This window comes from Eriocheir sinensis, chromosome 47 (assembly GCF_024679095.1).
Source record: "Eriocheir sinensis breed Jianghai 21 chromosome 47, ASM2467909v1, whole genome shotgun sequence".
Classification (NCBI taxonomy): domain Eukaryota; kingdom Metazoa; phylum Arthropoda; class Malacostraca; order Decapoda; family Varunidae; genus Eriocheir; species Eriocheir sinensis.
This window is the reverse complement of record NC_066555.1, coordinates 692,456-715,254: the sequence shown is the minus strand read 5'-3', so window position 1 is coordinate 715,254 and position 22,799 is coordinate 692,456. Positions and strand designations below refer to the sequence as shown.

The 22,799-nt window shown below is 43.0% G+C and overlaps 1 protein-coding gene and 1 long non-coding RNA gene across 52 annotated transcripts in view; both read left to right on the top strand.

The window, feature by feature from the left end:
• The window catches only part of LOC126981218 (AP-3 complex subunit beta-2-like), a 30,014-nt gene that overhangs the window by 5,951 nt on the left and 1,264 nt on the right, over positions 1 to 22,799 (top strand). For 49 of the 50 annotated variants that reach the window (XM_050832069.1, XM_050832076.1, XM_050832046.1 and 46 more), the window contains exons 4-17: positions 466 to 626; positions 1,518 to 1,620; positions 2,202 to 2,348; positions 2,865 to 3,023; positions 3,654 to 3,806; positions 9,110 to 9,135; positions 14,217 to 14,292; positions 15,160 to 15,275; positions 16,174 to 16,247; positions 17,189 to 17,409; positions 18,397 to 18,655; positions 19,729 to 20,876; positions 21,902 to 22,041; positions 22,344 to 22,794. In XM_050832069.1, coding sequence (XP_050688026.1) covers positions 466 to 626; positions 1,518 to 1,620; positions 2,202 to 2,348; positions 2,865 to 3,023; positions 3,654 to 3,806; positions 9,110 to 9,135; positions 14,217 to 14,292; positions 15,160 to 15,275; positions 16,174 to 16,247; positions 17,189 to 17,409; positions 18,397 to 18,655; positions 19,729 to 20,876; positions 21,902 to 22,041; positions 22,344 to 22,500 — 2,940 coding nt within the window. In that variant the 3' untranslated portion in view covers positions 22,501 to 22,794. Of the gene's footprint in view, positions 1 to 465; positions 627 to 1,517; positions 1,621 to 2,201; positions 2,349 to 2,864; positions 3,024 to 3,653; positions 3,807 to 9,109; positions 9,136 to 14,214; positions 14,293 to 15,159; positions 15,276 to 16,173; positions 16,248 to 17,188; positions 17,410 to 18,396; positions 18,656 to 19,728; positions 20,877 to 21,901; positions 22,042 to 22,343; positions 22,795 to 22,799 lie in introns of all 50 variants that reach the window. The other variant, XM_050832079.1, reaches the window with a different exon arrangement.
• On the top strand, positions 3,824 to 9,103 carry LOC126981222 (uncharacterized). 2 transcript variants are annotated; one of them, XR_007733819.1, is made up of 3 exons: positions 3,824 to 5,041; positions 5,355 to 8,250; positions 8,411 to 9,103. It is a non-coding gene; the product is annotated as an uncharacterized LOC126981222 (long non-coding RNA). The 2 variants fall into 2 exon arrangements; XR_007733820.1 differs by having other exon boundaries at positions 5,355 to 8,569; positions 8,729 to 9,103.

The window sequence follows — 22,799 nt, the reverse complement described above, 5'->3', positions numbered from 1 at the left end:
CTTAATATTCGCTAAAGAAGAAATGCAAAGTCTTGATGCCTATTTAATTTGATGTAATGACACTTAAGTTTAAGCACCGATCACCTAGTGTGGACCATAGCTTCTGTGTGGTCTGCATATCTGTGTAAATCTATGTAAATCTTCCTTTTTTTTCTTCTTCAATCACATGCAAATATTTCTATCTAAAGCTCTCACAAGACTCATCACTCTGTCACCCCCCTATCCTTTTCCTTTACCCTTCAGACCCCAAGTAGCTGATCCAAGTGTGTGTGTGTGTGTGTGTGTGTCTCTCTCTCTCTCTCTCTCTCTCTCTCTCTCTCTCTCTCTCTCTCTCTCTCTCTCTCTCTCTCTCTCTCTCTCTCTCTCTCTCTCTCTCTCTCTCTCTCTCTCTCTCTCTCATTAGGACCCCAACCAACTATTCCTGCAAGTCCTCTAATTCTCTCTCACTCCCCCCTCACCCCTCAGGACCCCAACCAGCTGATCCGCGCCTGTGCCCTGCGAGTGTTGTCCAGCATCCGCGTGCCGGTCATCGTGCCCATCATGATGCTCTCGATCAAGGACGCTGTGGCCGACATGTCCCCCTACGTTCGCAAGACTGCCGCCCACGCTATACCCAAGCTGTACAAGTGAGTGAGCCCAGGCCAACATTGCAGTTACAGCCATACCTCTTCATTTGTTATTTTTTTGTGTTTCATTTTTTTTGTATTGTATTTTGACACCTATGTTATGTTTATCTGTGTTATGTTATGGTCACGGTACTTGCATGTTATTTATTTTTTTTTCCACCATTGCAGTCACAGCCACACCTCCATTTCTTATTTTGTTGTGTTATATCTATTCTACTTATTATTTACTCACAAGGTTATGAGGACTATACAAGACACGGCCACACCTCCTGTTGCCTTGTCTGTATTTCTGGCACACTCATATGTTACGATCCTCCCAGAGTTTAGGGATCTATCAAGGCATTAGGGTGTTATTTACCTTGTATCACTTAACCTGGTAGCAGCAACGGGCCAAATTTGAGGCATTACCATGTAGCAGCGACGGGCCAAATTTGAGGCATTACCATGTAGCAGCAATGGGCCAAATTTGAGGCATTACCATGTAGCAGCGACGTGCCAGATTTGTGCCATGATATACACCCCCCAAAATAGATGATACATAAACTGATCACAAATGCTTTGATATATATTATGAAATGGTTGGTGTGAGTGATGATTTTTTCTCATTATTTTTTTTTCTCGCTTAGAGGGACCATTAAGAAACATGATCCCCGCTGCTACCGGGTTGAAAGGATTCACTCTATATAAGGAGAAGCAATCAGTTATGCACCATCTACTTTCTCCATTCATGAACCTATCTAACCTCCATTTCAATTGCATGTACACCAAATCCATCTACTTGAATTGTTCCATTTATCCACGTTATGGTGATGATTATAATGGTGATGTTGCTAGGGATAGTGAGGGTGATAATGATGGTGGTGGTGGTGGTAATGGTGACTCGTGTTCCAGCCTTGACCCGGATCAGAAGGAGGAGCTGATACAGGTCATTGAGAAGCTGCTGTCGGACAAAACCACGCTGGTCGTCGGCTCGGCAGTGATGGCGTTTGAAGAGGTAACTGACAGGCTCATTTTATTCAGTGTCATGCTCATTGGCCTCAAATATATTCTTAGCTGCATGATATTCTTGAGGCAAAATGATGTGATGTGATGATGTTGATTTCTGATGCTGTGCAGGGCTTAGGTTCTTTACCGATGCTTAACTTGACTCAAATATGAAAAAAGGAATGTTTAGAGTTTATATTATCATCCTCCTCTTCCCTCCCTCTTTCCCTCCTCGGCACTAAATACATTTCACCCTGGCACTGCCCACCCTTACCAAAGATACCATGACAACAGTGCCTCCTCCTCCTCCTCCTCCTCCCTCCTTCCCTCCCTGGCACTAAATACATTCCACCCTGGCACTGCCCACCCTTACCAAAGATACCATAACAACAACAGTGCCTCCTCCTACTTCTCTTCCCTCCCTGGCACTAAATACATTCCACCCTGGCACTGCCCACCCTTACCAAAGATACCATGACAACAACAACAGTGCCTCCTCCTCCTTCTCTTCCCTCCCTGGCACTAAATACATTCCACCCTGGCACTGCCCATCCTTACCATCACCACTAACAATGCCTTCTCCTCCTGTAGGTGTGCCCCGAGAGGATTGACCTGATCCACAAGAACTACCGCAAGCTGTGCAACCTGCTGGTGGACGTGGAGGAGTGGGGTCAGGTCATCATCATCAACATGCTCACCCGCTACGCCCGCACGCAGTTCCTCAACCCTAACGCCGGGGTGAGTAGGGTTGGCTTAGGGCTCGGTTGATTTTTTGTTTTTTTTGTTTTGATTTTTCTTTGTTTCTTTTTTTTCCTTTGTTTGTTTGTCTTCCTTACTTTCTTACTTTTTTATTTTTATTTGTCTTTCTCTGTTTATTTATTTATTCATTCATTTCCGCTACTTCTGTCCTTTCTTTTTCTTTTTTTCCTTCTTCCTCTCTTTTGTTTTCTTTATCTGTCTCTCTTTCTTTCTTTGACTTTCTTCTTTCTTTCTTTGAGTTTTTTCTTTATATTGTTTAGCCCTTTGTAGTTCTCCATTTTTCATTTCTATTAATTTCTTTACCTACCAACTCAATGCTGGCGTGACAATTCTCCTGTTTTTTCCCTGTCTCATTTCTTTTCTCATTTATTTACCTTTATTTATATTTCAAGGCATAGTTAGATTTATTTACCTTTATTTATATTTCAAGGCATAGTTAGATTTATTTACCTTTATTTATATTTCAAGGCATATTTACATTCCCTCCTTCATCAGGCTGACGTGGATGAGAAGGAGCGGCCATTCTACGAGGACGAGGAGGAGGACGGGGAGATGGATGAAGAGGAGATGGAGCGCCGCCCTAAGCCCATGGACCAGGACCACCGCCTCCTGCTCAGGAACGCCAAGCCCCTCTTGCAGAGCCGCAACACCGCTGTGAGTGGGAGGGAGCCCGTGTGTTGCCTCAAGGGGCCTCTCTTTGACCTCTCTTTCGGCCACCTCTTTTGATTCTTTTTTTTAGGAGCAGCGAGTAGCGGGCTTTTTTTTTTTATTATTGTTTCCTATTTTTTGTGCCCTTGAGCTGTCTCCTTTGTTGTAAAAAATAAATAAATGAAATAAATAAATAAAAATTACACTGGGCAAATTTTCCGTACATCTTCAGTCAAACCACGATTTCCGCTGGCGTGGTTCTCATTTGTTTCTTGTTATTGCTGATGATGATGATGGTGAGTAATACCGTCGTCCTTAGGCGAAATCTACCGTACCTTTGGAAGATCGCGGACACGTCAGAAAACCCCGGAAATATGAGAACCACGCCAGCGGAAGTTGTGGTTTGACTGAAGATCCACAGAAAATTTGCCCAGTGTAATAGCCCCTTTAACCTCCCTTCTCCCTTACTCCTTCCCTGGTTGCTGCTACTCACCCTCTTGAGTCTTGTGCATCCCCCTTGGTTCTCCCTTCACTCACTCCATTCACTCATGTCTCCTGTACCTTGATGTAATGACACTTAGGCAGCAGCACAGATCACCTATTATGGAACTACATATGATGCCCCCCTCCTCCCAGGTGGTGCTGTCGGTAGCCCAGCTGTACCAACACATCGCGCCGCGGCCGGAGGTGTCCCTGGTGGCGAGGGCGCTGGTGAGGCTGCTGCGCTCTCACAGGGAGGTGCAAGCGGTCGTGCTCACCAACATTGCCTCCATGTCCACCCGCAGGAAGGTAGGACAAGGGGGGGAATGGGGGAGGAACGGGTGACATTCTAGACTTTTATCTCAACCTTGTAATTTTTTTTCATGCATATTGAATAGGATTGTGTATTTTTTGTGTTTTTCTGCTCTTGTTTTACTATTTTTTTATGACCTTGTGGACTAAATATTATGATCTGTTTGACATTCTCTCCTGTCTCTCTTAACCTTAATATAATTTTTCTTTCCTCACTCATTGAATAGGATTGTGTATTTTGTCTTTGCTATATTTTTGAAGACCTCATAGACTCGATATTATATGATTTTGATATTCTTTCCATTTGCCTCAACCTTCCTTTTTTTATTTCCTTGCAGACTCAATAGGATCATGTCTTTTCATCTTTTTTTATTCACTCTTTAAGACGTCATATTTTCATCCTCATCTCGTTTTCTAATCTCCTTTTCATTTTGTGTTAAGGGGATGTTATTTTTCAAGTCTTGTTTTGATTGACCTTTTGTTATTAATGTAGTAGTTATCATCATCATCGTTTAACCTCCATTTATTCCCTATGGTGGGGTTGGACGGGATATGACCCTCCTCCACTGTTGCCGGACCATAGCTATTTCTTCCGTGATGTTCAGCTTTCATATCTTCCTCCACCACCAGTTAGCAAGTTATTTTGTGTCTGGGTTACAATAAGCATCTCATTTTCAGAAGTTATGAAGCTAAAAGTTGTTCATCCTGTCTTCTGAAATTCTCAATCCATTCTTTTTGCCTTTCCTTTTCATTTTGGGTTTGGGATACATTTTGCAGAGTCTAATTTGGATTTTCTTAGGAAGTTTTTGTGTCTGGGTTACAATAAACATCTAATTTTCAGAAGTTATGAAGCTAAAAGTTGTTCGTCCTGTCTTCTGAAGTTCTCAATCCATTCTTTTTGCCATTCCTTTTCATTTTGGGTAAGGGATACATTTTGCAGAGTCTAATTGAAGTTTTTGTGTCTGGGTTACAATAAACATCTCATTTTCAGAAGTTATGAAGCTAAAAGTTGTTCATCCTGTCTTCTGAAATTCTCAATCCATTTTATTTTGCCTTTCCTTTTCATTTTGGTTAGGGATACAATTTGCAGTCTAATTTGGATTTTTTAGAAAGTTTTTGTGTCTGGGTTACAATAAACATCTAATTTTCAGAAGTTATGAAGCTAAAAGTTGTTCATCCTGTCTTCTGAAGTTCTCTCAATCCATTCTTTTTGCCTTTCCTTTTCATTTTGGGTTAGGGATACAATTTGCAGTCTAATTTGGATTTTTTTAGAAAGTTTTTGTGTCTGGGTTACAATAAACATCTAATTTTCAGAAGTTATGAAGCTAAAAGTTGTTCATCCTGTCTTCTGAAGTTCTCAATCCATTCTTTTGCCTTTCCTTTTCATTTTGGGTTAGGGATACAATTTGCAGTCTAATTTGGATTTTTTTAGAAAGTTTTTGTGTCTGGGTTACAATAAACATCTCATTTTCAGAAGTTATGAAGCTAAAAGTTATTCTGAAGTTCTCTCAATCCATTCTTTTTGCCTTTCCTTTTCATTTTGAGTTAGGGATACAATTTGCAGAGTCTAATTTTGACTTTTTTAGGAAGTTTTTGTGTCTGGGTTACAATAAACATCTCATTTTCAGAAGTTATGAAGCTAAAAGTTATTCTGAAGTTCTCTCAATCCATTTTTTTCCCTTCCTTTTCATTTTGTGTTCGGGATACAATTTGCAGAGTCTAATTTTGACTTTTTTAGGAAGTTTTTGTGTCTGGGTTACAATAAACATCTCATTTTCAGAAGTTATGAAGCTAAAAGTTGTTCTGAAGTTCTCTCAATCCATTTTTTTCCCTTCCTTTTTATTTTGTGTTGAGGATACATTTTGCAGAGTCTACATTTGATTTTTTTATTATTAATGTATTTGTTAGTAAGTGTTTTGGGGGTCTGGGTTACCCTAAACATCTCATTTTCAGAAGTTATGGATCTACTAAAATCCTTCCTTCAGTTTTCTGTAATTCTTTCAATCTTTTACTATTTCTTTTTCTATTTTTTGTCTATAGTTTTATTCCACTTTCCTACTAAATCCATTACTGTTTTTTTATTTATAACTTCTCTACAGCCTTTCCTTCTTTCCTACTACAACCGAGAGAGCCCGGGTTCGATTCCCAGGCGGAGTGGAAAAATTTGGGTGGCTTTTCCGATACCCTACGCCCCTGTCCACCCAGCAGTGAATGGGTACCGGGTATTAATCGGGGGTTGTGTCCTGTCTCCTGGGATCTGTTCCTTTCTCCTATAATTCCTTCCCCTTCTGTTTCTCTCCGGCATATGACCACAGATGTTGCGCCGACTAAACGAAACTTTCCAACTTTCTTTCCTACTAATCTACTTTTTTTTTCTCATCTACAGTTTTTCCTTCATATCTACTAATTTTATGAACAGTCTACATCGCTACCATGACATCAATTGGCAACGAAATCACTCAGTTCATATTATTTCTGTTACCTAATTCTTGTTTACAGATTTTCCTTCATCTACTAATCTTGTGTACAATCTTCATCGCTACCGTAACGTCAGTGGGCAGTAAAATCTCTCAATCCATTTTATTTCTTATACCCGTTTCTTGTTTACAGTTTTTCCTTTCCTACTAATCTTGAGAACGGTCTGCATTGCTACTGTAACGTCAATTGGCAGGGAAATCTCTCAATCCATCTATTTTCTTCCATCATTTTCTTGTCTACTGTCTTTCCTTTTTCCCGACTAATCTTGTGACCAGTCTGCATCGCTACCCTAACACTACTTTGCCAGCCCCGTGCGTCCATGTCTTGTGTATGCTGACAGTGATTGACCTAACTGTACCATATGGCTTGTGTTGAGGGAGAGAGATTCTTGATAGTGGAAGCTTTAGACATAACTTACTTTGATTCACTGACTTGTGTTGCTGCTGATGATGATGATATGATGATGAAGAGGCTGCATTTTATCATTAATTTCTTCTCTTGGCTGTGTGTGTGGCTGGCTGGCTGTGTGTGTGTGTGTGTCTGTGTGTTCTGTGTACGAACCATTACTAATTTTTACTATAGTCCTGTTTGTGTTAGATGGAGTTAGTAATGATCTCAGCCGAATTTTCAGTCAGATTATACAAAGCTGAGCATGAGGTTTGTCTGAGGAGGTGTTAGAGAGCTGGCTGCTACTGTACCATTGCTTTCATGCCATCCAATAGTTTACAGTAGTCCGTCCACCCAAGTCTGACGTGTGCATCAACTTGTGCTGCTAACCTGCTCTCATGCGGATTTTGTGGACAGTGAATGGTAGCCTGAGCATAGGAAACAGTTGTCACTATCAATAATATGCAGGAGCAGTGACAAATACCATCAGTGATAGTCAATTTTGAGCTTGTGTGAGAACCAGTGACAGCCAGGAAGGAAACACTTGTCACTATCAATAATATGCAGGAGCAGTAACAAATATCATCAGTGATAGTCAATTTTGAGCTTGTGTGAGAACCAGTGACAGCCAGGAAGGAAACACTTGTCACTATCAATAATATGCAGCAGCAGTAACAAATACCATCAGTGATAGTCAATTTTGAGCTTGTGTGAGAACCAGTGACAGCCAGGAAGGAAACACTTGTCACTATCAATAATATACAGCAGCAGTGACAAATATCATCAATTATGGTTAACTTTGAGCTTGTATGAGAACCAGTGAGAGCCAGGAAGGAAACACTTATCACTATCAATAATATGCAGGAGCAATAACACATACCATCAGTTATAGGGCCGCTTTCACAGTCGTTCTGCTTGTTTTGATCGTTACCAATGGAGCTGATTGACGCTATAGTTTTCCACGTGAAACTGGCCGATGGGTAGTGGCGACTGCAGAGGAAGCGAGAGGTGTTGAGAGTGTGTGGTAAGGTGCGGGGCTAGGCTAACCCCACAGCCGTCACTACCCTATCGGCCAGTTTTAAGTGGAAATTCTATAGCGCCGATCGCCGCCATTGGTAACGATCAAAACAAACAAAATGACTGTGAAAGCGGCCCATAGTCAATTTTGAGCTTGTGTGAGAACCAGTGAGAGCCAGGAAGGAAGCATTCTGCGCTGTTACTGTTACCGCGTGCATGAGTGGTGAATGTTTACCTTGTGCAGTGAAGGGAGTGAATGAGGTGTCTGGAGGGGAAGTAGCCTTTAGGTACAGAGCCATTTTTTTCTAGTTTGCACTGGGAGAAGCAGACTACACACACACACCCTAGGATGAACAAGACATAAATTGCATGGGTTTATAAGGGTACGTCAAATACAAGGTCACTCTTCTCCTTGCTAACTTGTTTCTTGTTCTTCCTGGGATGTATAGCATGTCTTTCTTAATGACAGTTTATCTAAATTTGCACTGGGAGAGGCAGACTACACACACATATCCCAGGATGAACAAGACATTAGTTGCAAGGGTACACCAAATACAAGGTCACTCTTCTCTTTCTCAACTTGTTTCTTGTTCTTCCTGGGATGTATAGCATGTCTTTCTTAATGACAGTTTATCTAAATTTGCACTGGGAGAGGCAGACTACACACACACATCCCAGGAAGAACAAGATATGAGTTGCAAGGGTACACCAAATACAAGGTCACTCTTCTCCTTGCCAACTTGTTTCTTGTTCTTCCTGGGATGTATAGAGTGCCTTTTCCAGTCCCAGTGTCTCTAGTTTGCACTGGGAGAGGCAGACTACACACACACATCCCAGGAAGAACAAGACATTAGTTGCAAGGGTACACTAAATACAAGGTTGCATTTCCCTTTGCCAACTTGTTTCTTGTTCTTCCTGGGATGTATAGAGTGCCTTTTCCAGTCCCAGTGTCTCTAGTGTGCACTGGGAGAGGCAGACTACACACACATATCCCAGGAAGAACAAGACATTAGTTGCAAGGGTACACCAAATACAAGGTCACTCTTCTCCTTGCTAACTTGTTTCTTGTTCTTCCTGGGATTCATAGCGTGTCTTTCCCAGTGCAAACTTGAGGAAAATGTCTGTCCCTTACGCCCCTTCTGCTCCGGACGCCCCCAATGCAGTGTTAGGAAATAGGCCGCCTCTAAAGTCCCCTTAGAAGCATGAGCTGATTAAAGCGAGATGTCTGTGTGGTGTGTGTGTGTGCGTGTGTGTGAGTGTGCGTCTAGTCCAGCCTCGTGAGTGAGTGGCATGCAAGAGAAGACACTTTTATGCTATACAGTTTTTAGCCTTTAATTGGAAGCAAACAAGTTCTTTAATGTGTTTTGTGATTACCTACTGTGGCATTTTTTTATACTTTTATTTCTTTTTTTTTCCAGGCCAAAGCATATAGGGAGGAAAAAGAAAGTATAGTTTGACATTTTTTGTATCTGCACACACACACTCAGTAAGCAGTAAGGTCTTCTCTTAACACCCCGGGGGAGAGAGAGAGAGGAGCGGCTCTGTTTGTTAGCAGTGAACCCCAGACAGTACTACCAACACTGCTGCTACTACCATTACTACTACTGTTACTGCTACTATTACTACTACTATTATTGCTACTGCTACTATTACTGCTACTACTACTTTTACTACTACTACTACTACTACCAAGACCACTAATGCTACTACTACTACTACTACTACTACTACTACTATAATAATGCATCTGCTGACTCGACACACACACACACACACACACACACACACACACTTGCATCACAACACTATTCAATACATCTATAAGGTATTTACCTCACCATACATAACTGCAATGATGTAGTATTAAACCCACAGTCACAGTCTCACAAACCACTACAGTAAGTCGGGCAATGTATTTCGTGTGATCGTCAACCCTCTCTATAGGCGAAGGAATCCACGGCAATTATATAAACAGTGTTGGGTACATACTTAGTTATGATTCATGTGTTTGTCCCCCTCTGAAAAATAGTCTCTGCACTTGATTCAGAAAACACAGCACTTGGTTAATTCATATGTGTGTTTCATTCTCGATAATCTCACCCCACTTGGTTAAAATTACACATACATAGTTTTAATTCATGTGTTTCTCCCCCTCTGAAAAATAATCTCAGCACTTGATTCAGAAAACACAGCACTTGGTTAACTTATATGTGTGTTTCATTCTCGATAATCTTACCCCACTTGGTTAAAATTACACATACATAGTTTTAATTCATGTGTTTCTTCTCCTCTGAAAAATAATCTCTGCACTTGATTCAGGAAACACAGCACTTGGTTAATTCATAAGTGTTTCATTCCCGATAATCTCACCCCACTTGGTTAAAATTACACATACATAGTTTTAATTCATGTGTTTCTCTCCCTCTGAAAAATAATCTTCTATGCATTTGATTCAGAAAACACAGCACTTGGTTAACTTATATGTGTGTTTCATTCTCGATAATCTCACCCCACTTGGTTAAAATTACACATACATAGTTTTAATTCATGTGTTTCTTCTCCTCTGAAAAATAATCTCTGCACTTGATTCAGAAAACACAGCACTTGGTTAATTCATATATGTGTTTCATTCTCGATAATCTCACCCCACTTGGTTAAAATTACACATACATAGTTTTAATTCATGTGTTTGTCTCCCTCTGAAAAATAATCTTCTATGCATTTGATTCAGAAAACACAGCACTTGGTTAACTTATATGTGTGTTTCATCCTCGATAATCTCACCCCACTGGGTTAAAATTACATATACGTAGTTTTAATTCATGTGTTTCTCTCCCTCTAAAAAATAATCTATGCACTTCATTCAGAAACCACAGCACATGGAGTTAATATATGTGTTTCGTCCTCACTAATCTCACAGCACTTGCACTGAAATAACACAACACAAGGTCATTTTACGTGTTTTCAGACAAATTTCATGGCACTTGATTCCGAAAGCACAGCATTGAGTCAAATGATGCGATACCCCCAAAAAATTAGTGCACGAGACATGGCTTGGCACTCACCGCTCACCCTAGGACAGGACACACACACACACACACACACACACACATGTAGTATCGGCGAAGAGTGTGCACAACTTGAAGGAAAAACTGGACAAATACAGATATGGAGACGGGACCATACGAGCGTAAGCCCAAGCCCTGTAGAACTATAACTAGGTAAATACACACACACAAACTGGCTGGTACACTGGGCACTACCTAAGACTGAAGGCACCCACACACACTCTTGACAAATCACTGCCTCTCTATTCATTGGTTCACTTTTGCTCCCCATCAGTGCCTCTCTCTATGTAGGATCAGTTTTGGTCTTCACATATCGCTGCCTGTGTATGTAGGTTGAGTATCTCTTCTCGTACATATGAAATTGACCTCTCTTGGCCACTCCTGTTTCCTTTTGTGGGAGGGAGCAGCGATGAGTGGGCCTTTTGTCTCCTCTTTGTTGTCCTTGAGCAGTTTCCTTTACCGTAAAAACAAAAACATTATCTTCATATACGTAGGTTAAGTTTTGCTTCCCACACATCACTGCCAAAAACGGATCCAATTACCAACAAAACATATGACCCAAACTAAGCACAAAGACCTTAACTAAATATCCATATCTCCCAAACTTTATCACTCGACTTAAAAACGAGAAAAAATGGAGAAAATGTGAAGTCAGATGCTGGAGGGGATCGGAGGGGGTACAGTAGGGCTCATACAATCATCCCTCAAATAGTATGGCTTCCAATAGTTCGGTTTCGGTTCTATACGGATTGTCATCGAGGATCTTTTAGGATTTTTAAATTTCCTGCTTGTCGGGAAATTTTAAAATCCTAAAAAATCTTAGAAAATCCACATAAAACCAAAACCGAACTATTGGAAACCTTACTATTTGAGGGACGATTGTATTTCTGTATTTAGGATCATTTTTGAGCTGTGAACACGAGCATCTTGCCCTCATCTCACTGCAGGAAGATCACTGTATCGAGATTGTCTGTAAATGGCCCGAACTACCACTCAGGATCTGTGCATATAAAAGGCTTTACAACGAGGGACTTTTAGCTCCAAATGGCAGAAGTATATGTCTGTAAATAGCCCAAACTACCACTCAGGATCTGTGCGTATAAAAGGCTTTACAACGAGGGACTTTTAGCTCCAAATGGCAGAAGTATATGTCTGTAAATAGCCCAAACTACCACTCAGGATCTGTGCGTATAAAAGGCTTTACAATGAGGGACTTTTAGCTCAGAATGGCAGCAGTGCAGTGGTCTAGATACACTATATACATACTCTTGTAAATGTTTGATAGGATAGAAGGATTAAGTCAGGTCTCAGGGCATGGCTTTTACGCGAATGCTGCTTTTTTCGAGGCATGAATCCACTCCTCAGCTGAGCAAATAGAGCCTGTGGGAATGTCAGTTTATATATAGAATCAACAACTACACAAGTATTTTATAAGTTGCTGTGTGTGATGCCAATACTTAACGTGATTTTAGTTGTGCCAGAACACCACTACACACACACACACACACACACACACACACACACACACACACACACACACACACTCGACAACCTCAATACACACACACACACACACACACACACATACACAAACATACATTCATACAGACACTTCTACACATACACACACACACTCTAAAATTCATTCTCTATACACACACACACACACTTCAACATCTTCCATACACACACACACACACACACATTCACACTAACAGATGCCAACTCAACCTCTCCTCAGTGACTCTCCGTTCCGTTCCCCACACGCCACCACCACCACCACTCCTGCACTGGTCCACCCTCACCACCCCCACCCCTGCATGTGTTGTCTATATATATGTGTGTGTGTGTGTGTGTGTGTTGCTTACCCTTGCTTCAGTTGTGTTGTCGTCTATGGTCCGCTTTCACAGTCCTTGTTTGTTTTGATCGTTACCAGTGTCGCCGATCGCCCATTGGTAGCGTTCAAAACAAACAAAACACTGTGAAAGCGGCCCTATGTGTTGGTTGTCTTGGCTTTGTGTTGTTGTGTTGCATGGGTTGTGTTGTGTCTTTAATGTGTTGATGTTGCTTACACTCACTTTGGTTGTACGTGTTGCTTATCTCGGCTTCGGTTGTGTTGCATGTGGGTTGTTGTGGGTTGGCAAGCTCTCCCGTCTGCCTCTGCTAGTCTGAAGGGGCTGGCTGTATAGTGCATGAAGGGTATTGTTTGCATGCTAAAAATACCACTTCTTGCATGATATATATATAGTTTGCATGAAGGATTTTGTTTGCATGAGAGATACTCTTTGATACCGTTTGCATGATAAATATTAACTGCTATAACTGCCATTTGTACATTCACTTCCATCCCTTTAGACTTTATGATATGTTGCAAATGAGTGTGCTTATAATATTACACTGGAAGGATGAAGGTGAGTACTCAGGTGTGCGTGCTAAGTAAGGTAAAACAACTTATACCTGGTGATGTTCCGGCTGTTGCATAAAGTGTGTTCGTGTGAAAGTGTACATGAGGTGCCTGGATGAGTTGGCAGTCCTCAGAATAAGCCCACGAAACCTTACTTATTAAAACCCAGAATAGAGGCATACCAGGCTTGTGCTAGACCAGTGGTAGACTTACGATGCTGTGATGATATTGGCTGACCGACGCCCTGATGAAGACTTAGACCGAGGCATTCCAGACTTGTTACTGAATAGAGGCAGGGAAGGAGAAAAGAGGCAGGGGAAGGATAAAGTCATTGATTTTGAAAAGTGTGAAATGTGAGGAATAAGAGAAGGAGAGGGAGAGAAGAGTGAGTGAGTGAGTGAGTGAGGAGCTGGTAGTAGTGTGAGATAGACGGAGGAATGGAGAAAACACAAAAAGGAGAGAAATTAGATGAAAAGGAAAAGAAGGGAGGAACAGCGGAGGGGTAGGAAAGAAAAGAAAGAAAGAAATTGAAATCGTAATAATGAAGGAGTTAAAAGTAAAAGTGTAGAGTTTGAGGTTCTGGAAAAGGAGGAAAGAACGGCAGTGAGATTAAAAAACTAAAAAGTAAAATTCGTGGTACTAAATGTTGCCGTGAGCCTTGCTGTGGACTTGTAAACTGGGGTTGTTGTGGTACTGTTATTCTCATCTGTTTGTGTGTGTGTGTGTGTGTATGTATGTGCATAGGTGTGTATGTGTGCTCGGAAAGGGTTATTTGGTGTGTGTGCGTATGTATGTGTGTGTGTCTCAGTGTTGTATTTCCCCACCTCTCACCTCTCCTAAGTAACACATATCTATAGCACTCCCCTTGTAAGTATGTAAATAGCTTCTTGTTGAATGATAAGAGAACTGTTTGAGCGAGGAATTATCCATAGCAATCCCTTTGTATGTATGTAAATAGTTTCTTGTTGAATGATGAGAGGAAGTGTGTCTCTGTGAACGTCTCGGGTGTACTGCTGTGTGTAATCTTGGGTGTTGTTTCTCCTCGCCACAGGACATGTTTGAGCCCTACCTTAAGAGCTTCTTCGTGCGTTCCAGCGACCCAACGCACATCAAGTCTCTCAAGCTGGAGGTGGGTGCTGAGTGTATGTGGGTGTGTGGGTGTGAGTATAGACGCTGAATGTGGGAGTGGGTATGAATGCTGTGGGTGTGCAAGGTGGGTGGGTATGAATATGGGTGCTGAATACATGTGTGTGGGCATGGGTGTGGAGTTAGTGTGTGTGTGTGGGTGGGTGTGAGTGTTGGTGCTGAATGTGGGTGTGGGTATAAATGGTGAGTGTGGGTGTGTGGGTGTATGGATGGGTGAGTGGGTATGAATATGGGTGCTGAATACATGTGTGTGGATATGGATGTGGAGTTTTGGGTTTGGAAGAAGAAAAATCGTAAGAAAAAAAGAAGAAATTAAAGAGGAAGGAGCGGTCTTTTTTTTTTTTCATTGTTTCCTTTTTTTTATGCCCTTGAACTGACTCCTTTGCTGTAAAAAAAAAAAAAAAAAAGTGGAAGGAGGGAAAACCAAACAATAGTACATAATGTCATTTGTTGTCAGTCATATATATAACAAGAAATATTTGCCAACACAAACAGACAAAGGAATGAAGCAATACAAGCCAGGCAGGAGCAGTAAGTAGCGGGCTTTTTTTATATTATTGTTTTCTTTTTCTGTTTTACGCCCTTGCAATGTCTCCTCTGCTGTAAAAAAAAAAAAGAAAAAAAAAAAAAGTCACAAATATAACAAGAAATATTTGCCAACACAAACAGACAAAGGAATGAAGCAATACAAGCCAGGCAGGAGCAGTAAGTAGCGGGCTTTTTTATATTATTGTTTTCTTTTTCTGTTTTACGCCCTTGCAATGTCTCCTCTGCTGTAAAAAAAAAAGAAGAAAAAAAAAAGCGCACATTAACCATCACCTGTACTCTCCCCTCCAATGCCCCGCCGCAGGTGCTGACCAACCTTGCCACGGACACCAACATCGCCGTCATCCTGCGGGAGTTCCAGACCTACATCGGCTCCTCGGACAAGGAGTTTGTGGCGGCCACCATCCAGGCCATCGGCAGGTGAGGGCCGGAGTTTTAGTTTATCTTATTTATTTATTTTATTTTTTGAGGAGGCTGAACATCACGGAAGAAATGTCTATGGATCGGCAACAGTGGAGGAGGCTCATATCCCGTCCAACCCCACCATAGGGAATAAATGGATGTTAAATGATGATGATGATGATTTTATTTATTTTATTTATTTATTTATTTATTTATTTTTTTTATTGTGTGTGTGTGTGTGTGTGTGTGTGTATGGCAGCAGCTTAAGACCAAAATAACGAAACATATAAAGAATCATTAACCTGGTAGCAGCAGGATCATGTTTCTTAATGGTCCCTCTAAGCTAGAAAAATGAGAAAAAATCATCATTCACGCAAACCATTTCATAATATATATCAAAGCATTTATGATCAGTTTATGCATCATCTATTTTGGGGGGGTTATATCATGGCACAAATTTGGCCCGTTGCTGCTACACGGTAAAGCCACAAATTTGGCCCGTCGCTGCTACACGGTAAAGCCACAAATTTGGCCCGTCGCTGCTACACGGTAAAGCCACAAATTTGGCCCGTTGCTGCTACATGGTAAAGCCACAAATTTGGCCCGTCGCTGCTACACGGTAAAGCCACAAATTTGGCCCGTCGCTGCTACACGGTAAAGCCACAAATTTGGGCCGTCGCTGCTACACGGTAAAGCCACAAATTTGGGCCGTCGCTGCTACACGGTAAAGCCACAAATTTGGCCCGTCGCTGCTACTGGGTTAAGAAGTGACCTAGAAATATATATTTTCTACATTACAAAACCTCGAAAACATAGAAAAAATGAATGAATGAATACATAACATTGCACTTTTACTATACATATATACATTCTCTCTCTCCTACTCTCTCACTCCTCACCTTCCCTCCCTCCTCAGGTGTGCATCCAACATCCGCGAGGTAACGGACACCTGCCTCAGCGGCCTCGTCAGCCTCCTGTCCAACCGGGATGGTGAGTCGGCCTCCTGGTGGTGTGACTCGACGCTTGACTCACTAACAGGCCTTTGTGGTGTTACAGGATGCTCATGCTCTATAGGTTTAGTCTTTGCTGTATAAGTTTTGTTGAGTCTGGCATGTGTGTGATCTCATATAAAGCCTGGGGATCGTGTGAAGGTTATAGAAAGTGTAGCTGGGTCTGAATGATGGATACCCAGACTCAGGTTGGAATTATAGGAATGTTATAGAGAGTTTATTTGGGCAAGAATGGTGTTATGCTGCTGAGTGTAAATCCTTTAACTTGAAGAGCATGGTAATAAAAACGTGTCTGCTTTTGGGGCGAACTATAGAAGTAGATAGATGGATTGACTGAAGGAAAGATTGATTGAAACGAAGATAGATCTATAGATAGGTTGACAGATAGATAGAGAGATAAGTTGATAAATAGGAAGAAAGATGGATAGAGAAGAAAGTAAGCAGAGTAATAAGCAGCTTAGTAAAGAAATAGATTGATAGATGGAAAGAGAGAGAGTATCAAGACACCTCTTCATTTGAAACTGACCTCTCTTTGGGTCACTCTCTCTCTCCTTTCTTTTATAGGGTCAGCGCTAGCAGGCTTGTTTGCTATTTATTTTTGCCCTTGAGCTGCTAATGTGTAAAAAAAAGATTGGTGAGTGGAAAGGATGATTAGCGGATTAGTAAGGAACTCAGATACCTACTTACCTTCTTAACCACCATCACCACCACCATCATCATCACCCTTATCACTACCATCACCACCCTCACCATCACAACTACCATCATTACCCTCACCACCATTATCATCATCCTCACCAACCTCACCTTCCTCATCACCTTCCTCATCACCACCATCACCAACCTCACCACCACCACCCACAACCACCATCACCACCTACCTCACTACCCTCACCACCACCCACCACCCCTTCCTCACAGAGTCGGTGGTGGGCGAGAGCGTGGTGGTGATCCGCAAACTGCTTCAGAGCGAGACGGTGGGCCACAAGGACATCATCCGACACATGGCGCGCCTCATGGACAAGATCAAGATCCCCATGGCCCGCGCCAGCATCCTGTGGCTCCTCGGCGAGTACTGCGACAAGGTGCCCAAGATCGCCCCGGACGTGCTCAGGAAGATGGCAAAGACCTTCACGGCGGAGGTGGGTGATTTTTTTTTTTCTCTCATTTTTTTTCCCTTTTTCAGTCTTTTCATATTTTCCTTTTTTTCTCATTTTTTCTCCTCGTTTTTTTTTGCCCGTTTTCATTCCTTTTGTATTTTTCTTTTATTTTCCTTTTCATTCTTTTCATATTTTCCTTTTTTTCTCATTTTTCAGTCTTTTCATATTTTCCTTTTTTTCTCACTTTTTCTCCTAGTTTTTTTTGCCCCTTTTCATTCCCTTTGTATTTTTCTTTTATTTTCCTTTTCATTCTTTTCATATTTTCCTTTTTTTTCTCATTTTTCAGTCTTTTCATATTTTCCTTTGTTTCTTTTTTCATTCTTTTCATATTTTATTTCTGCCTTTTCCTCCTCCGCTTTCCTCTTTTTCATATATCCTTTTTTTATGTTCCTTTTTTACTTCATATCCTTGGTTATTTTTGCTCCTCTCTTGTCTTTCTTATAATTTTCCTTAGTTTGCTTTTTTTATCTCATTTTCTCTTTTCCTGTATTTCTTTTTATCTTTTTTCTGCTTATTTCTCTTTTCTTTTCCCCATTTTACTTAGTTTTCTTTTTCTGCTTTCCTCTTCCTCTTGTTTTCCTGCTTTTTTTCCTCATCTGTTTTTCCATTCATTCTCTTTTTCAGCTTTTCCCTCCTTTCTTTTTCTGCTTCTCCACACCCTCACCGATCACCACCATCACTTCCCTCACCTCCACCACAACCACCAACAGCAACCATCTTCACCACCACCACCACCAACAACAACAACCAACCTTCTCATCACCACCACCAACAACCATCATCTCCCTCACCTCCACCACCACCAACAACAACAACCAACCATCTCATCACCACCACCAACAACCATCATCTCCCTAACCTCCACCACCACCAACAACAACAACCAACCCTCTCATCACCACCACCAACAACCATCATCTCCCTCACCACCACCACCACCCTAACCACCAACCATTTCCACCACTCCAGGACGACATCGTCAAACTCCAGATCCTGACACTCGCCACCAAGCTCTACCTCACCAACCCCAAGCAGACTCGCCTCCTCTGTCAGTATGTCTACAACCTGGCCAAGTACGACACCAACTACGACATCCGTGATCGCGCCCGCCTCACCCGCGCCCTCGTCTTCCCCTCCCAGGGACACGAGGACAACAAGCTCGCCAGGCACGCTAAGAAGATATTCCTCGCCACCAAGCCTCCGCCCGTCCAGCAGAGCAGCTTCAAGGGTGAGGACTGGGGGTGGAGGAGGAGGAGGTGGAGAGATTTTTTTATGTCACACACACGTCTACCCAATATCACAGTTATGGTCTCTTTCTTAAACATTGTCATTTTTCTTGCATATGTTCTCCATTTATATTTCTGTCATTGCTGTGTTCTCTCTCTCACACACACACACACACACACACATCCCTCCCTGCCTCCCTCTGACAAACAGGAACATTTCGATCTTTTTTCTCCTACATATCCTCTCCACTTTCTCTGTTCATCTCTCTCTCACTTACTCTATCACATTCTCTGCTTCCCTCCCTCACACACCCTCCCAGCCTCCCTCCGACAAACAGGAACATTCTCAATCTTTTTTTTCTCTTGCATATTCTCTCCACTTTCTCTGCTTCCCTCCCTCACACACCCTCTCTGCCTCCCTCCGACAAACAGGAACATTCTCAATCTTTTTTTTTACGCTTCCTCCCTCACACACCCTCTCTGCCTCCCTCCGACAAACAGGAACATTCTTGGTCTTTTCTTTCTCCTTCATATTCTCTCCACTTTCTCTGCTTCCCTCCCTCACACACCCTCCCAGCCTCCCTCCGACAAACAGGAACATTCTCGATCTTTTCTTTCTCCTTCATATCCTCTCCACTTTCTCTGTTCATCTGTCTCTACCCCTCCCTCTCTTTATCATATTCTCTGCTTCCCTCCCTCACACACCCTCCCAGCCTCCCTCTGACAAACAGGAACATTCTCAATCTTTTCTTTCTCCTTTATATCCTCTCCATTTTCTCTGTTCATCTCTCTCTCACTTACTTTATCACATTCTCTGCTTCCCTCCCTCACACACCCTCCCAGCCTCCCTCCAACAAACAGGAACATTCTCAATCTTTTTTTTCTCTTACATATTCTCTCCACTTTCTCTGTTCATCTGTCTCTATCCCTCACTCTCTTTATCACATTCTCTGCTTCCCTCCCTCACACACCTCATATTCTCCACTTTCTCTGTTCATCTGTCTCTATCCCTCACTCTCTTTATCACATTCTCTGCTTCCCTCCCTCACACACCCTCCATTCCTCCCCCACACAGACCGGGACCAGTTTCAGCTGAGCACACTGTCGCACCTCATCAACGCCCGCGCCACAGGGTACCAGGACCTCCCGGACTTCCCCATGGAGGCGCCAGACCCCAGCCTGCGTTGCGTGGAGTTGCCGGTTGTCGTCACCCCGGAGAACCACCACCGGCCTGCCTACCAATCCCGCAACACCTCCAAGGCTAAGAAGGCTGAGTCATTCTACTCCGACGAAAGCTCTCCCGGCGACGTCAGCGATGAGAGTGAGAGCGAGAGTGACACTGACAGCGATAGTGATAGTTCGGACAGCAGCTCCAGCGATGAGGAGGAGGACGAGGAGTCTGAGAGTGAGGAGGAAGAGGAGGAGGAGGAGAAGGGTAAGAAGAAGGGTTCCGTGGAGGTGAAGAAGCATGTACTGAGGAAACGTGAATCATCCGAGTCGTCAGGAACGGAGGACTCAGACTCATCCACGGCCTCATCCAGCGAGTCAGAGAGTGAGAATGAGTCGGAGAGCTCGCCCGAAACCTCCGAGGACGACTCCAAGAAGAAGAAAAAGACCAAACCCGAGAGTGGGAAACCGGGTCAGGGTCAGGTCGGAGGGGCCAAACGCAGCAACCTTGACCTCCTCCTTGACCTGGCAGACTCCCCGCCGACCATGGACACGCCCCTCCTCACTCCTTCCCTGGGCGGCCTCCTCACCCCCTCCCCATCCACCCAGTTGCCGTCCCTTCCCCCTGGTGCGTCGATCCAGCCCGCCTCGGCCAAGTTCATCCCGGTGGCCAGTCAGGAGCTTCTAAATAGGATCAGTGGTGGAGGTCTCAGCGTCTCATGTCGGTTCACGCGTTCGCCGCACCTGTACTCCCCGCGCATGACCTCCATCGAGCTGTCCTTCACCAACAGCGGCACAGAGGAGATCAGGGACATTAGCGTGGCCGCCAAGAAGCTGGCCCCCGGCATGACCCTGCATGAGTTTGCCGGAATTGCCGTTATTGCGCCTGACACGACCCTCTGTGGTACCCTTGGGATTGACTTCAATGACTCGACACAGCCAGCGAGCTTCGACCTGGGGGCTGGCGGGAGGACGTTCAGTCTGAGCATCGCAGCGCCGGTCGGGGAGCTGCTCAACCCCCTGGCCATGAGTGAGGCGGACTTCAACCTCAACCAGGTAAGGAGGAGAATGGTAGTCTATTAGTATACTTCACCACTTTCAGGAGGTATATCACTCCTCCTCTCAAACTCTATCTTATCTTCCTCCACCTCTTCTTTTTTTTTTTAGGAGAACAGCAGCTTTTTTTTTTTTTTTATTAATGTTTTTTTTTTTGTGCCTGCCCTTGTCTCCTTGTAAAAAAAAAAAAAACATCATATGAGGCACCGAGAATAGAAAGGGCAAACTCCACATAAGTAAACATTGATAAGACTCCATTGCTAGACACGCTACCCCACTCCAGGGCCAGGGAAGGCAGATTAACTTGTCTTCTTTACCTGCTTCTTTCACTAACAAAGAGACCAACTCACTATCTCTGGATATAACTTTCAAACACATGATATCCAGATACCATTAGCATAAATTAACAAAGAAAGCCTTCACTGTGTTATATAGAGAGTCATTCAGGAAGGAAGAGTAGATGATTTTTCTGAGTCAAGACGTATGGTAACTTTTTGTGGTTTTGTTAAGTTGGGTTAAGTTTAGGGCATCTTCAAACACATAATGGGCAACAGCTTATGTCACAAAATAACAAAAAATGACCTCACTCAGTCAGTAAGGAAGAGTAGATGATTTTTCCGAGTCAAGATATGGCAACTTATTGTGATTTTGTTAGGTTAGGTTAAGTTTTGGGTATCTTCAAACACATGATACCCAACAACTTATGGTACAAATCCACGAACAGCTCAAAATAAGAGTAGATGATTCCCAGTCCCTTATTGTGTTATCCCACCATATGAGTTAGGGCACAAACACATAATACCCAACTTATGGCAGAAAATTGACCTCACTCAGTCAGTAAGGAAGAGTAGATGATTTTTGCCAAGAAACATCAGGATCTAACTCTTTTAACGATAACTATAGATGGGTTTTGCTATTCAAGCCCTGGAGATTGTTTTGGGGTAGAAGTCAGGATATAAGCGGCTGAGTACAGCAATCTGGCAGTGTTGGTCTACCATCACTCACTGCCTCCCTCCCTCCCTCAGAGCAAGCTGCGGGGCATGAATGAGCTAAGCGGCCCCGTGGGTGTGTCGGCCAGCCAGCCCCCGGCCAGCACCATTGTGGACAAGATCTACGAGACGGCCAACATCCTGCAAGTCCAGAGCCCCGCTGCCGACACCCTCAAGTGAGTGCCATCATCACCAACTCCTCTGATCCCTGCTTCTCTTCCTCTATCTCCTCCTCCTCCTCTTCCTCCTTTACTATCTGATCCCCTCTTCTTGCTCATCACCTTCCGCTGTCTCTATCTTATCCTCTCCTCTTGCTCATCCTCTCTCTCGATCATTATATTCTACTTTCTATCTCCTTTCGTCCTCCTCCTCACTCTCCTTCTGGCCAGGCAAAAGAGAGTCCCTGTTTTAATACCATCTCATTATAGCATATTCTTGAGCCTACACTTGTTAACACAGCATTGCCACTCCTTCACAGGTTCGGGGGACAGACAGCATCGGGCAAGGCTCTGGTGCTGGTGTCGGTGTTCCTCTCGGATAGCGGCACGGAGTCCTTGGTGACGGTGAACTGTGAGAAGATGGTCATATCCTCTATGCTGCTTAAGGAGATACAGTCGGCCCTCAAGAGTATATAAGTAAGCCTTAGTCGTATGTGTCGTCGCCGAGGGACTTGCCGAATGTACTCGTGTGGAAGTCAATAGCATGTGAAGGTTGATTCCTGAAGGCTAGTATATATGAAGCTGGTTCTATTGATGTCTTGAAAGAGAAGTCAGAGGAAGGAGGAAATATAGAGGAAAGTGTTCCCAGAATTTATATGAGAGAGGTGAAAGAATGAATAGCCTCTGAAGTCTAGTGTACATTGAGTTCATGCTATAGATGTTTTGAAAGAGTTTTAAGTCATAGGAAGGAGGAATTACATAAGAGAGAAGGTGTT